Below are 15938 nucleotides of genomic sequence, written 5' to 3' on the forward strand. Positions count from 1 at the left end.
TTTATTTTAAACAGTTGTAAGCTCTTACATCGGATAAGTTGTTTTAATAGCTGATAAGTTGTTACGTCTTACTTTTAAAATTATTTTTTTCAAGTGTTTGGATAGTGATCTTACAAGCTATTTTACTCATTATAAGATCTTAAATAAATATGTGGGGTAAAGGTACTTTAAAAAAAAAAAAAAAAAAAACTTATTTGCTCTCCAGTAGTATATAATATTTTGATTTTTTCAGATCTTTTGAAAAAAATTACCTAACACACTGGAATAGCTCTTAAACATCTTATAAGTTCGTTTTAACATCTTATAAGCCTAGTCAAACACCCTCTTAGATGATGTTATTTGATGAACAATGTGATTTTTGTTATATTTTATAATATGATGTTGAAACTCGAATTTATACCTATTTTGAAATAAGTAGTTATATTAAATTTTACATATTTATAATATTTTTATAATGTAGATATATATTTTTTACTATTTTAATAGTTGGTTAAATATCTTACGATACGATAACGATACGATACGAGACATGGAGCAAAACGATACGAGATATTTTTACGATCCGATAACCATGAATGAAATGACTTAAATGGTCCTGAAGTGGATGGAGAAATGGCAATTCAGATGAAAAATATGATGCAAATTGTGATTTCGGGCAAAGTGCAACTGGAACAAACTTTTGAAAGGGGGATTTCTCTTTTTTCAACTTTTAGGGGGGAAATGCGGAAAATGAAAATTTCTGGGGCACGTAGTGCATTTTGTCTTTTTAACATGAGTAATACTTGCAGGATGGATAATTTAATTCATGTACAAAACTATTCTTGCAGAGTTGTGTCTAATATATATATACATACATAGACAGTAAAGAAAGCACCAAAAGTGTGGAAAACGAGAATCGTCAAACAGCTGGGCTGAGAGCAAGTTCTATTTCCTCCAAAGATCGTCCCTTCGTTTCGACAACGTTACCAGATATATACACGACTGCTGCAAGACAAACAGACGCGAATCCCAGGTACACTGTGCTGATACCAAACTTGTTCACCACACTCAAGAAGTACAAGCCGATAACGAAATTCGATATCTGTTTTCCAAGCAAGCAAAACATCGTTTGTGAAGGAATTCCGAAGAAAGGTAAACAATATTTGTTCCGAAATTATGTTTCTTACCCAATGCATGCCCAAAGACAAAGCCACTGCTTTAGCTCTGATTCTTGACGCAAAAATCTCCGGGAGTAGAAGCACAGGCACGGGGCCAGCACCAAGAGAAAACGATAATACATAACTGTATACATAAACATCAAGTCATATTGCACTCATCATATACTTACATATATATATATATATATATATATATATATATATATATATATATATATATATTAAAAATTACAACCACCCCTGAGGTATGGTCAACTTACGAAAAACCCCCTCCCGTTTGGATAATTGCATCTACCCCTCAATTATGAATCTTCTTACATCTCCACCATAAAAGGGTGTCAAATTCAACATAATCATCTGGATTCCGTCGAATGTTCTCTAGTTTGTACTCGTTTTGTGCAAAAATACAGTTTGTGCACCACAATATGATATATACAAGCCAAAAAACACATCTTATGATCATCTAGCTTCAAAATATGGAACTCGAATGGGATAAAACGGGTCCAAAATTGAGAATATTCCATATATCTAGAAGATTCCACTAAATTTGAAACCGCAAGGGTGGACGTGTAAGAAGATTTATAGTTGAAGGGTGGTTGTAATTACCCAAACAAGAGGGGGGTTTCATAATTTGACCGTACCTCAGAGGTTGGTTGTAATTTACCCATATATATATATATAGACATTCAAAGGAAACGCAAAGAACTAATATACAATAAGCTGGTGACGAAAAGAAATCCTTACAGAACAGTGCCAAGTACGGCAAGAGTGCCAGAATAAGGTGCCATAACCGTCCAATTAAAGGTCAAAGAAAGCAGCATCATAGAAGCAGCCTTCGAAAGCCGAAAACAAAAAAACAAAAAAAATATTCCGATTTCAAAAAGCTCAACTTCAGAAAGTGATGTACGATTGAAGCCTATTAAAAGACTAAAACAGCCACAAACTTAGCAAATATATTCAGTTTTTTTTTTATCGAGACGTACCATTCCTGCAAAACTTATAAGCAAAAGACTTTTGCGTCCTTTTTTATCCATCAACGATGATGCAATCGTTGTTCCTGGAAAAAGAAAAAAAAGGTTGGCATTCAATAATTTTTAATCAGTAATCTTTTTTTAGAACGTCGAATGAAAATACTAACCGAAAACGTTTGCTGCCCCGACCAGAGCACTGGCAGCAACATCAGATGTAACACCAGCACTACGAAAAACCGAAGTCGAGTAATAAACAACTGCATTTATTCCAGCAAACTGCTGGAACAAAAAGAGAGCTGCCCCAACACTGACAACTAAAAAAATGAAACAAAATTATTTAGTGATTATCGGCCATTAAATAATCAGAATTGTTCTTAATTAAGAAAAACATAATTAACGGTCATGATTACATATAATTAATCAGTGTTCAAGCACCAACTTATTAAGCTTCGGCCAAAAGAGAAACTTGAATGAAAACATGCATCTGCGATAATGCTAACATGCATCTGCGATAATGCTGATGTCATGAAAAACACGTGTAATAAAATTTGATACCTTTCCTGTAACGACTGCTGAAAAGATCAAACCATCCAGCTTCGGGTTCCGAGGAACCTTGACCTGCTGAATCCAGGTCACTCATAAACTCCGCAACTCTTTCTTTGCCGTATAGTCGTTTTACGGAAACTTCAGCTTCAGAAATTTTCCCTTGCTTCAATATATACGTGCACAACTTAGCATTACTTCGCCACAAATACCGTGGACGAACCCAGAAAAAAGACGAAAAGTAAAAAAAAAAAAATAGACATTCTATGAAGCTCAAAACGAAACCTGATAAAGCCATCGGGGACTTTCGGGAGAGAACGCCATTCCAAGTGCCAATAGTACAGACGGAATAACTGCAACAGCAAACATTGTCCGCCACCTTTTAAAAAAAAAATTACAATCAAGAAAAAATGTACAGCACTAGAGGAAATCATTTTACCTCTATGCAATTAATAACGGGCTGAAGGCAACATTAAAATACAAATGAATTATGGAAGATTTTGCAGTTGCCTTTGCCAAATTACTTAAAAGTGATAAATATGTGATGGAATGAGGAATCCACTTTGACCTATCAAATCGGTAAATGTCAAAATCGGACTTATTTTTCTGTTCTCATTCAGTCAGCCACCTGGATTATCGTAAAATGATGAAGGACCGTGTTTTGTTTCTCAATTATGTAATAGGTAAATTTTTCATGCAACAACGTAGTTTGGAGGAATATACCACAAAGGATTCCCTGCCAAAGGCAATCCAGCTACCAATGCTGCAAGAATCCCGATACATATAAATAACTGGTTGGCCGATCCAAGCGTCCCACGAATTTCAGTAGGTGAGATCTGGCAATAGAAATCGTGTCAAATGTATAATGAAATCATTTGAGCAAGAAAGCCCACGTAATAGGTAAGAAAATGAGACCTCGGATATGTAAAGTGGCACAATAGCTGATGATATGCCGATTCCGATTCCAGAGAGTAAACGACCAATTATCATCGTCTCTATACTTTGTGCTGTGGCACTGCGTAATTGGGAGATAGTTAAGAATAATCTCCTCCGTTTATTATCTATCAAACACAAAAATCAAAAGACGAAAAAGTAATACAAACCAAAGAAATGTGCCAACTGTTAATGGAATTGCATCCAACATAAAAGTCTTTGTTCGGCCAAATTTATCGGCTAATGAACCTCCGGTAAAAGAACCGACAGTGGCCCCAGCAAGAAGTGTGCTAACAACCCAACCTGATATAAAATAATTAGAAAAGAAAAAAATTATGAGTTCGTCTCGACGAAGAAAGATAAAGAATTATGTAAAGATTCCTAGAAACTCATTTCACGAAGGCGTTCTATTTAAGGTAATCTTAATTTATTATGTATTGAGTATTATATCCAATACATAATACGACTGCAATTTATTAAATGCAATCTAAGTCGATCACAGTGCATACTCATATAACCGGATTCGGATTTTCGTTTTCCAGTGATTGGAATTTATATACGTTAAACGGAAAGATAATTACATAATTGCAATTGCTACTTAATTAGCTTGTCTACGATGATCGACTTTGACAGGTTAAACATTTATTGAATAGGCGCTATACGTTAACTGGAAATGATGTCAAAGCTTTGTTTATCAAATGCTGGTTTACTATTATACGTCGAAACTATACAACCGATCAACGTTTAGAACTTAACACGAACAATATTAATAGAATGGTGGCCCACAACTTGCCTTGCAAAACCGTGTTCTCTGCAATACCGAGATCCTTGGCAAGGTACTCTAAAGCTCCATTAACCACTCTGAATAAGACAAGTGTAATTATCAGCAAACATGAATAGAAAAATCCCATTTACGAAACACGAAAATTCGATATAAAATAGTGCGTACCCTAGATGATATCCAAACAAAATGGCCCCTAAACAAGCAACACCAACGTACGGCAATACCGATTCGTATGATTTCACTTGGATTTTCGCAGGTTCAACATCCTCGACATCTCCTTCTGCCGCACAAGAAGACAAGTGCTGATTTCAATGTAAGAAAGCACTTTGAAAGTAGTTGTCTTCGATTATAAGATTCTATTAAGTAGAGTTACATAGTAAGTAAAACAGAATGAATTAAACACACGTGACGAAAACCCGGTCATAATTCCACATGAAGAGAACCTGTTACAAATCATTGCTGCAACTTTTAAGGAATTTAACATCTACAGTAGAACCTCGATTAAATAATAGTTTTTCTAGATCCCGACTCGGTGAGAACGTGTTAAATTATTAACTCGATAATTTAATAATTCACTAAATTAATAGAATTTCTCTAGTCCCAGACTGTATTAAATTTATATAGGTTTAACTGTATAATCCCTTTCACAGTATTCGCATTTAATTACAAAAAATTCACTCAAAATTCACAGCTGGTGCTAACTATTGAAGTGAAATTCATGTACTACTAAATTCCAGGAAATACAAACCAGAAGATTGAGCTCTGAATGATCTGGCCTTGGAAGAAGATAAGAACACACCCTCAATAATCCCCCTCGTTTCCATCGAATTCGAGACGAGGCCGAGTCCGAAGCAATTGGCCCTCTTTGAAATGCGAAGATCTTTACTTACTAATTGCCAAGCTATTTTCCCTCAAATTACTTTGCTTTGACACCAAATGTAGAAAGGCCTGCATTTTCAACTGAACTGACCTGCCAATATTTAAATTGCTTCAGGAAAAAATAAAAAAAAGTCAACATACAGTAAAATTTTAATCAAAAAAAAATTTAATTAATCAAAAAGCTAAATCGTAAAACGTACGGCAGTGAGGAAAGATAACCAACACTTGCGTTTTTCCACAATATACTTTAATGCAAGTCGGAAGGAGTATTAATTGCGGAATTAAGAAGTAATTAATTAGCACGACATTAAATTGAAGAAAAATGAAGTTCCGATTGTGAAACAATCTTAGAGAGAGAGAGAGAGAGAGATATGTTTTTACCAGAACCAATGGCGCTGTAGCAAATGTTGCATTCAAGTGACGATTAGCGGCTCTGTAATTCTATGGCGGCTTCCGGTGTGTGTATGTGCGGCGGCAGAAAAAATTTAGGGGTGGACGGCGGCGGAGGAGGAGGAGAGACAAAATAGATGACGTCATTATCGAGTGACAAGGTGGTGATTTGATTTCAATTTTCAACCATTTTCTACGCTTGCTTATTAGTTTTCTTTTCTTCAGCGGAAGGACAAAATGCACTTCACCCCAATAAATTTCTCGTTTTTTCACTTCTCTCCCTAAAAATTTTAAATAGGGATACTCCTCCTTTGAAATACTATTTTGGTTGCACTTTGTTCCAAGAGAAAATTTTTGGAGGGTATTGTGCAATAAAAATAAAATTTTAAACGGGCAACGTGCCAAAAAATAGTTTTTTTAAGGGGTAACGTCAAACAAAAATAACATTTAAAGGGGGTAAACGTGCAACAAAAATATTCAGTTCCAATGAATAAATTATTGGAGTTTTGCTATCAGGACAATGTGCAACAAGAATAACATTTTGAAAGGGGACATTCACTTTTAAAAAATTATGAGGGGGTAAAGTGTAAATATTAGAAATTTATAGGAGGTGACGTGCAATTTGCCCTACAAAAAGATAAAAATAAAAATGACAAATACACTTCACCCCCTATAAATTTCTCACTTTGACATTTTCCCCCCTAAAAATTCAGAAAAGAGATAACCCCACTCAAAATATTGTTTTGGTTGGACTTTGCCCAAAAGCTAATTTTCGGTGAGCACGTGCAACAAAAATAACATTTTAAAGGGGCAATGTGTAGAAAAATAATGTTTTTAAGGGAGGGACAACGTGCAATAAAAAATAACATTTAAATGGGCAAAGGTGCAAGTAAAACACTCAATTCCGGTTAATAATCCATCGAAACTTTGCTATCGGGCCAATGTGGAACAAGTATAACATTTTGAAGGGGGACATTCACTTTTTAAAATTTTCAGGGGTAAAGTGAGAAAATTAAAAATTTATAGGGGGTGACATGCAATTTGCCCAAATAAAAAACTCTCCTAATCATTATCTCATACTATCCCGCTTTATATACATTTCTGCTGTTTTCGTACTAAATATTACAACTCTGCTCCGACCACCGTTCACCGTGAAAAAGCATCCAACCGCCAAAGAGACGGCCACAAGCGGCGGCCGGTGCCCACAGTACTATAACACCAAATTAATTTGTACGCCGCAGAATAAAGGTTTCTCTACGCCACGCTCCTCTTTCTCTATTTACGTTTAGTGCGTAATTTTGCTGTAATTGGGTCGAAATTTTATCTACCGATTTTCCTCTCAGTTTCTGTGTTTTTTAACCTAGAAGTGTTCTAGATTTTTATGTTATACAATTTTATTTTTCCCAAATTTTTAATTGCTGTAATTTGTATGTTTTTACTGATTTGATTCTTAATTTTACATTAATGGAGTTTCTGTATCCTGGAAAAGTTAAATCTAATTTAGGCTTTTATGTATTTAGGTCAATGTTGTATGCAGTTTCTTCGCCTAAAATTTGTAGTGGTAGCATCACTTACACTAGAATCAGAACCCCAATTCAAAGGCGTTTATCTTCAACCAGGCTTAGGGTATCTGCCACGTCAGCAGAGCCGAAAGGGGTCAAGACTGAATACACTCCATGGCTGATTGTCGGATTGGGAAACCCGGGAAACAAATATCACGGAACCCGTCACAATGTATTCGTTGCTAAATTTATTGCTATTGATTTCGGGTTTGAGGTTTAATTTTGGATTTTCTAACTTGCTAATAATTTGTGGATTGATGAAAAACCTAGGTTGGGTTTGAAATGATTGATCGCCTCTCTCAAGCGGAAGGAATTGTGATGAACACTATACAGTCGAAAGCTTTGATTGGCATAGGTGCTTGCGGTTTTTTTTATTTTTTATTTGTTGTTGAAAATATTTCCGTTGATTTATTAATTGTTTAGTTTTATAGTTTTGTTCGGTATTGATTTAAGTTCCAATCGTTTGACGCAATTAGTGCAGGTTCCATTGGAGAGGTTCCGGTTTTATTGGCCAAACCGCAGTCATATATGAACTTCAGTGGAGAATCGGTTTGTACTCGTCACTTTTTCTTGCTTTATTTGCTTTGGAATATTACATACATGGTAGTGTTTAATAAAGCTATCACATGCTAATGCAGAATATGTCGGAGGGGGAAAAGAAAAGAACTTATCTATTTTCTTGTTACGTTTGTGACGTTCGATATGTAGATTAATAATCTTTGACAATCGTAAATGCCAGATTCTTCAATAATATTTTTTTTCTTTTTATCTAAGAAGTATGGTAATTTAGCAATTCAATTAAAATTGCAACCCAGCAGTTATTTTAAGAATAACTACTCGGTTATAGTACATCATTTAAGTAATTTAGTTATTCGATCTTAAATTCAAACAAAGTGTATGAGCAAGGTAGCTTTTGTCTGAATCTTGTCAGAGTCGAAAGATTGTTCTTTCGATGTCTAGTGGTGTTCTCTTGCTACGAAATATACAAAGAATTCATTAAGTGAATGGTTCTGTGATTGCATTAACTGTCTATAATGTGCTCGAGAAACACAATCTGCTATGGCATCCGTGATCAACTCATTATTGGTGAAAAATGCTGGAAGTTCGTGCCACGCATTCTTCAGATATTTCGTGCCTGTTCTCAAAAACGTTAAGCAAATTATCATCTCATGTTCGTGTGTGTGATTTAATATAATTTTGATTTAACATTATCTGTTTCGCAATTCAAATAATGCTCCCTGTTACATAGCGTTCTTTTGTCTATCTCCTGTATAACCAGGTTGGGCCGCTTGCTGCGTACTATCAAGTACCCTTGCGTCACATCCTACTGGTCAGCCCTTACTAAAAATCTTCCAACTATATAATTTTCGTTTTTTGACTTTTTTCCATTAAATGTAAATCTAGAACTTAGATGACAACGTTTTGCATGATTATTGTAGGTCTATGATGAAATGAGCTTACCGAACGGAGTTTTAAGGGTTCAGCCCAAAGGTGGGCATGGTCACCACAACGGGTATTGTTCCTCGATAAATCCTGTGAAGCTATTTATCAAACCCGTCACTCGTATAATTGAAGAGTTCTAATTAACTATTTTCTGCGTTGTAACATATAGAAGCTGATTATTCATTCATTTAACACGGAGATTATTTGTTATTGTACCACAGAGTGAAGAGTGTTATGGAGCATTTAGATGGTCGTCGTGAATTTCCTCGATTTTGCATAGGTTCGTTTCCTAACTGAAAACCCATCCTTCACTATTATATAATCTTGATTATAATAATATAATAATAAACACAGGTATTGGAAATCCACCTGGTACTATGGATATGAAGGCCTATCTTCTTCAGAAATTCAGTCCCTCGGAAAGAAAACAGGTACGTTACTTGCTAGATATAAACCCGGTTCTTGTCTTGTTAATTAATTGCATGTTAAATATGACTGGACGTAAAATCTCGAATTCTGATTGGGACAGGTGGATGCTGCCTTGGAACAAGGAGTCGAGGCGGCACAGACGCTTGTTCTAGAAGGTTTCAGTAGTCGAATCAATAGATTTAATCTGGGTCAGAAATACAAGTATCATACAGTTTAAAATTATGGCATTTGGAACATCCTTAAACCGGTGCAATATTTATTAAGCGTAGTGCCATTTGTATACACATAAAGAAGTCCATATTGATTATTTGTGTATGCTCTGATCTGGTACTCTAATATTGAAATATAAACTATCTTTTATTATTCAAGAAACACACTATGTAGTTATTTTTTGGCCAAATGGAAAGCATAAAAACTGCCGTCCATTTTTTATGTTAAATCTTTTTATCCAACTGCAAACTTATTTTAACTTCAAAATTATTTAATAGGCCACAGTGTTATATAATATCAAAAAAAAAATTAAAAAACAAAATAAAAGGGTAAATTACGGTCAACTCTAGGGATAATGTCAAATTTTGAAAAGACCCATCATGTTTGGAATTACAACTATCCCATCGTCCATCAACTATGAATCTTTTAACGCGCTCATTCTTGTTGTGCCAAATCCAACAGAATCTTCTTGTTTCTGTGGATTGTCTCTAGTTTGTACTCATTTTGTGCATTATAATTTTTGATGCAGTACAATCTGATATTTACAAGCAACTAGAAACATTTTATGATCATTTTATTTCAAAATATGGAGCTTGAATGAAGTAAAACGGGTACAAACTGGAGAATATTCCACATAATGTAGAAGATTCTACTAAATTTGACAATGTAAGGATAATCGTATAAGAAGATTCATAGTTGATGGAGTGGTTGTAATTATCCAAACAAGAGGGATTTTTTTTTTGTAATTTCCCTCATAGGGTGGCCGTAATTTACCCTATATATAATCTACAAAACGATGTCGTTCAATGTCTTCGGTTCATCCCAATTTTTCGGTCCGATTAAAAAAAGAATGGGCGGACTACGGCCACCCCTGAGATAAGGTCAAATTACGAAAAAATCTCTCTTATTTGGATAATTACAGCCACCTCTTCTTTTAAATATTTTCAATAAAACTTGCGTAATTCGGTTATTTACTGAACCAAATTGTATATTCGGTTCGGTAAACTGTATGAAATGTTGGCGTATCGAAACTTCGGTTAACATCCATAAAATTAACTCTTTAGGGATTTTTTCGTAAGATAATATATAATAGAGGGAGTGACTGTAATTACCGTAACACGAGGAGTTTTCATAACTTGACGTTAACTCAGGAGTGGCCGTATTCTGCCAAAAGGAATATATGTTGGGGTCAGTATAATAAAACAACATACCAAATTTGGTAACCATAAGCTAAAGGATTTGGTAAATTAAATCTTCTTTTTAATAAGAGCGGATTGACTATCGAAATTAGAATCCATCAAACTTCGTTTTAGATTAACAATAATTAATAAATTAGTGTCTTGGGTGGGGCCCACTCCAATAAGAACGTTGGGAATAAACCTTTGATTTTTCCCCTCTTCCCTTTTTACCCTTCTTCTTTTATCAGACCGTTGCGATCAAAAATTAATCTTTTAAAAACCAGACCACTTCGCTGAAACGAAACCCCCAAAAATTCCTCACACAAAACCTTCGAAAATTATAACAATGGCGGAGACCAACGGCTCTCCGCTTCTGCACTCTCTCCACGCCGCCCTCGATCCCAAATCGCTGATTCTATCTCAATTCGCCGATTCAAATCACAATCCCCACCTCCTTCAGCTAACAACCGAGAGTTTCATCATGGAGAGAGGCCCTAGATTCAAGGAATATTCCGATCTCAGAGAGAAGAGGCTGAGGATGAAGAATCCAACACCGGAACAGCAAACGCCGGAGAAAGAGAAGGATCTAAAGCTTCACAGCCGGTCGATTCTGACGCCGCCGCGGAAGCAGGTGAAACTCAGTTCGAATTTCACGACGCCGCCGAGGCGGCCGAAACCGCCGTCTGTTCTGACTCAATCCGTGCCGGATTTCTCGTCCGCTCTGCGGAAGGAGAATCGGAGGCCGGCGGCGCCGCTGCCGCCTGTGGCGGAGCGGTCGCCGGCGGCGAGTGGGAGGAATTACGGGAAGGTGGGCGGAGGTGGGAGCAAGTCTACGAATACGGCGGCGGAGAAGAGGAGCGGCGGCGGTGGTGGTTTGATGGCGAGGAAAAGCTACGCGAGCATGGAGGAGATAAAGGGGTTGGCCGCCGCCGCCGGGAATGCCATTAATGGCGAAAACAAGGGTTTGCTGAAGAGTAGCAGAGGAATCGGGAAAACTGTTTTGGGGTACAGACAGTTTTATTATTAGTATTATTAATATTAATCATTAATATTTGATTAATGGATAATTACTAGTATTTCATTTTATTTTTTTTCTTGGATGATTTGATTCTTTTTTGGGGTGTTTTGATTCTTTTAACTCTTCATCTTTGATTGGATTTTCTTTTTTTTTTTTTTTTTTTTTTTTTTTGTAAAGGGAGAGCTGCTTCTGCAGTATGATTTTCAGTGGATTCTGATTTCATTATTTTTTTTTTCTTTTTTTTTGGGGGGGGTGTTTGGATTCTTTTAATTCTATAAAATTTGATTACTGAGTGAGAGGTGTGTCTGGATTTTTTTAATTTTTTTATTTGTTTATTTTACTGGCATAGAGACTACAGTTTTTGTATAGAAAGAGCTTTGCAGTATGATTTTCAATGGGTTGTGATGAAGTATTGAAATTTGATGTCACTTTTGCATGCCAAAAAATTTCTTATTGTGAAAATATATTTTTGATTATAGTGTGCGGGGGGGATCGGAATGATCGGATCGAGATTAGCATTTTCGAAAATTTTCAATTTCTTTTTTCCTGCAAAAGTTGTGTTGATTCGAATATCGCTTCGAAAAAATCAGAAAACAGAATTTTAGGAAGTGTAATGAAAAAACATGTTCCATAATCAGAAATTTCATAATCTACATTCCGATCCAATTTTGCCCAAAAAATAATCGAAAAAATCAGATCAGAAATCCAAAACCGAAAATTTTCGTACCGAAATCGACGTAATTTGAAAGTTTTGTAGATAATGCAAAGACTAGCATTTTTGTACTACTTGAACACATTAATTAATCACTACTTCTCTTACAAAAGATAAACACCATTTTTGTACAATTTTAAAGCAGCATCTTCATACCAGTTAGTTCAAACCTCAAATTATTTAAAAAAAATAAAATAAAATAAAAATCGAGCTACCATTTCGAAAGATCAACGACAATTTCATCGACCAAAACCTGCAACACATCTCCACTAATCTCCACACCACTCTCAAACACTTCACTCTCGAACTCGGTCCACTCTCCCAAAGAACAACTCAGCTCCTTCTCAACCAACTCATCAAGAACAAACCTCGACACCTCCTCCCACTTTCTTACAGCCTCCACAATCTCAAACATCATCGTATTCGTGTTCATCCGAAGCGGGCCCACCAACTTCCTCGTCATTTTCGAATAAAAATCGAATCTTTGGTCCAAATATTCAATTACCGCATCCAACCCAAATCTCCGAAGCTGGTTCACCTCCGCACCGTCTTCGATGCCGAGGGTACAACCGTAATTCAACCAGAGAATGCTCGCGAGCGTCTCCAATTCGTCGACGAGCAGATGCTTGATCGGCGAGCCTCTTCCCACCACTGAAGACGAAAGTGCTGAGGTGTGAAATGCCAGCTCAGCGTTCGTGAGCACCTTCTTTGCGTGGTCAAATTTGTCTCCTTTCAGACCGTAACTAGCAAGATTCTTGCAGCATAGAATTTCAGACACGTTTGTGAGAATATCGAGAATCGGGTTCTTAAAATCCGAAAAATCTGAATTGGGGTTTGGCAAGTGGGGTCCGTTATACCCTGACAGACGAATATAACATTAGAAAAAAATGATTTAAAAAATGTGATTAAACGTAATAAAAATATGTCCTTACCTAGGTTATCGTCTAGATTGCTTGAAACACAGCTCTCGTTCGAATAATAAGCTTCGAGAACCGATCCAGGGCTTAAGTGCTCACTCTCCAGAGGTGGGTCCACACACGGCTTCATTGTCATTGCATTCGCCTGAATACAGAGACGAATTTAAGTATATGTAGTTACTAAATAATTTACCAAAACCATAATCGAAATGGCAAGAATTTCGGCTGACCTGTAAATCGGTAGAAGATGCTGAGCTGTATAAACGGGTGTTATCGCGCCAACTATTCTCCCTATCGGGTAAAGCCGGTAAATTATCGTGCTGAAATGGAATCTCGGAAGTTAAGGCGTATATTAGCTCCTGTAGAATCGTAGCGGTTGTTTTTTTCTGCCCTGTTATATTATCCTCTCCTTGTACATTATTCAATTCCTTCAATTTCTGCTCCAATATTGCACCCAATGCATCTCCGCTTAAAGAAGGCGGCGCATTTTCCAACTTTGCCCTTCTCCCGTCGTCAAAATACGAATTACTCCGAACTTTTCTTTCCGCATTTCCACTCCTCTGTTTCGCCGAAGAGTTGAATTTGAATGAGGCAACGCCGTTGTCCACCTCACCATCGTCTTGCATGTGGAGCGGTTCGTTTCTGTTTTTAGTGAAATGACCGTTATACCCCACTGATTGTTTACTCGTGGTGAAGCCGGAGCTTTCGCCTTTCATCGGCCTCCTCTTTCGCCCCAGTGGTGGGCCCGATTCTTCCTTCAAACTGCTGACAATTTGTTTCTCGGTCTCGAATTTACCGTTGTTTCTGGTCAACTTTGACCTCTGACTTGTTTGACTCCGCATGTAGTTTGGAGCCTTCCACTGTTCGGGATTCCGTCGAGTATTTCCTCCAAAAGGCCCGTTATTACAGGCCGTTAGTTCCACACGAGATTGCAAATTATCGCCGACGAATGGGAACGCGACAGCTGGATTCTCCTCGTATTTACTTCTTTCCGATTCTTGGCAAGAGGGCGGCCCCACACAATGGGAGAACGGCGAACCAAAAATCAACGGTTGTTGTTCGTCAGCGATGCTAGGTTTAGAATCAAGATTACGAAGCAAATAGCCACAATTGCCACAAGAATGCTCATTTGCAGCAAAGCAATCACAACCGTCCGATCGGCTCGGCAACGAACGTGCCCTTTCGTCCGTTAAATTGTTTGAGTAAGTGAGAGCGGCACATTTTGACTGCAAGCCAGGTTCCAAAATCCTAGTCGCTGCACTGATTAATTTCGAAGAACTCTTTCTCGAAAGATTTCTCGGACTTTTCACCGGTGAAGGAAGCTTTGGATGATGTTTTTTCGGTTTCGGTAGAACATCCTTGAACGGCAGTTTCTCTGTTCCGAATCTATTTATCGGCCGATTTTCACAGACGCTCGTCTTTTGAAGCTTTTGAGGCCTCGATTCTTGTTTACTATTATTACTATTACTATTACATCCCTTCTCCACATTCATCAACTCTTCCTTCACATAGATATTAGTATCAGCTAATTTTTCGGTTTTACTGCTTATAGAAGAAGATGCTAGAAACTTCTTCGATTTTTCTCGATGTAAAGACGGCATAGACTCGAGGCCCATAAGCCTAGCAACCAAACCCGGAACCCGCATTTCGTGCTTTTGTTCGATGTTATTATTCTTCGACGAAGGAAACCCTCCACTATTTTCATCAGCAATCTATATATACATGTACAATTTAGACAATGAAGAAAATAAATCAGACAATCTGTGTTGTAATAATAAGCACATATATGAGTAAATATGAATATTATTTATATATATATACCAATCTAAGCTTTGGCTGCTTTTCATCCCCACCATATTTCTTTGAAGCTTGCTTCAACCGAACTAATTACACAACAAGAAAAACATGTTACACGAATAATCAATTCCCATATTTAATTATTTATTATTCAACAAAAAAAAAACTAACCGGGTGGAAGAAGTTTCTTGGAAAACAGCTTATTCTTAGCAAATCTACGGTTCCAATCGAAAAGTTGGAAGAAAAGACCGACACACCCACCACCACCTCCTCTCTGAGGTTTCTTCTCCACAATAGCTAAAGAGGGATTTGATTTCTCCGAGGTTTCATTCATATTTTTCTCCGACAACAAAATTTTTTTCAAGAAAAAAACCCCAACCCTCCAAGAAAATTATCAAGAAACGATTTTTATCTCACCACAAGAAATACCCAGGCTCCCCTTTTGTCAAGTTGTCACGTTTTCTTACATCGAAACAGTGTTTCGGAAGAGAGTGAAAAAGAAATTGCCCGAAAACGAACAACAGTGGGGTGAGTTGGTGGTGACAGCGGCATGTGCGCCACCATGCGTGAAGAACTTTCACAAGAAAAAAACAAATATATATATACAGAGATTCAACAGTGACGATTTATTACCATTCCTCGTTCTCTTTAAAGCAAACGAATATCTGTTTCAAGAGAGAGAAAAAAAAAAAGACTGTCTCTCTCTCTCTCTCTAGAACTGACAACATATTTGCAGAGGAGCGAGAAACAAGCAAAACCTGTGGGACTGTATCTATATGTGTGTGTATATATATATATGTGAGATTAATCAAGAGATGAAAATGAAAATTGAAAAAAGAGGAGGGATATTTGATTTGATTTGATTCGTAGTAGTTGTTTGAGAGGAAAACCAGCTGACAAAAGCATTGCTGGTGAAAACGGCTGCTCTCTGAAAGTTCACTGCTGTGTGACAGTGGTGGGGGTGGGGGTGGGGTGGGGGTGGGGTAGGGTGTGGGTGGGGCGCAGGATAAGACGG

The 15938-nt window shown here is 37.1% G+C and overlaps 4 protein-coding genes across 5 annotated transcripts; 2 read left to right on the plus strand and 2 right to left on the minus strand.

Annotated features, from left to right (window-relative positions):
* Window positions 1–756: 756 nt before the first annotated feature.
* LOC105961275 (plastidic glucose transporter 4-like) lies at window positions 757–5777 on the minus strand. Of its 2 annotated transcripts, none has more exons than XM_088826274.1 (14): window positions 5649–5777; window positions 5137–5376; window positions 4554–4668; window positions 4398–4465; window positions 3775–3907; window positions 3587–3686; window positions 3395–3507; window positions 2957–3050; window positions 2684–2837; window positions 2296–2442; window positions 2141–2214; window positions 1902–1990; window positions 1167–1281; window positions 757–1081 (listed from the first exon to the last, which is right to left on the minus strand). In XM_088826274.1, the coding sequence occupies exons 2-14, from the start codon at window positions 5210–5212 to the stop codon at window positions 899–901; spliced, it is 1461 nt and encodes a 486-aa protein (XP_088682400.1). In that variant the 5' UTR covers window positions 5213–5376; window positions 5649–5777; the 3' UTR covers window positions 757–898. The 2 variants fall into 2 exon arrangements, with proteins under 2 accessions (XP_088682400.1, XP_088682399.1); XM_088826273.1 differs by having other exon boundaries at window positions 5113–5376.
* Window positions 5592–9463, plus strand: LOC105961309 (chloroplastic group IIB intron splicing facilitator CRS2-B, chloroplastic). The gene is made up of 10 exons (XM_088826275.1): window positions 5592–6086; window positions 6541–6905; window positions 7178–7391; window positions 7490–7574; window positions 7701–7768; window positions 8499–8549; window positions 8659–8732; window positions 8884–8942; window positions 9017–9093; window positions 9192–9463. The coding sequence occupies exons 3-10, from the start codon at window positions 7182–7184 to the stop codon at window positions 9306–9308; spliced, it is 741 nt and encodes a 246-aa protein (XP_088682401.1). The 5' UTR covers window positions 5592–6086; window positions 6541–6905; window positions 7178–7181; the 3' UTR covers window positions 9309–9463.
* A 1274-nt stretch (window positions 9464–10737) lies between these two features.
* Window positions 10738–11795, plus strand: LOC105961288 (homeobox Hox-B3-like protein). Its single transcript, XM_012985525.2, has one exon. It carries the CDS (start codon window positions 10826–10828, stop codon window positions 11504–11506), a length of 681 nt encoding a protein of 226 aa, XP_012840979.2. The 5' UTR covers window positions 10738–10825; the 3' UTR covers window positions 11507–11795.
* Window positions 11796–12238: 443 nt separating this feature from the next.
* On the minus strand, window positions 12239–15848 carry TRM22 (DnaA initiator-associating protein). Its single transcript, XM_012985541.2, has 5 exons — window positions 15095–15848; window positions 14948–15009; window positions 13357–14838; window positions 13142–13271; window positions 12239–13067 (listed from the first exon to the last, which is right to left on the minus strand). Exons 1-5 carry the CDS (start codon window positions 15255–15257, stop codon window positions 12421–12423), a joined length of 2484 nt encoding a protein of 827 aa, XP_012840995.2. The 5' UTR covers window positions 15258–15848; the 3' UTR covers window positions 12239–12420.
* Window positions 15849–15938: the final 90 nt, after the last annotated feature.

Source organism: Erythranthe guttata, chromosome 12, assembly GCF_056151865.1.
Source record: "Erythranthe guttata isolate IM_541 chromosome 12, IM_541, whole genome shotgun sequence".
Lineage (NCBI taxonomy): Eukaryota > Viridiplantae > Streptophyta > Magnoliopsida > Lamiales > Phrymaceae > Erythranthe > Erythranthe guttata.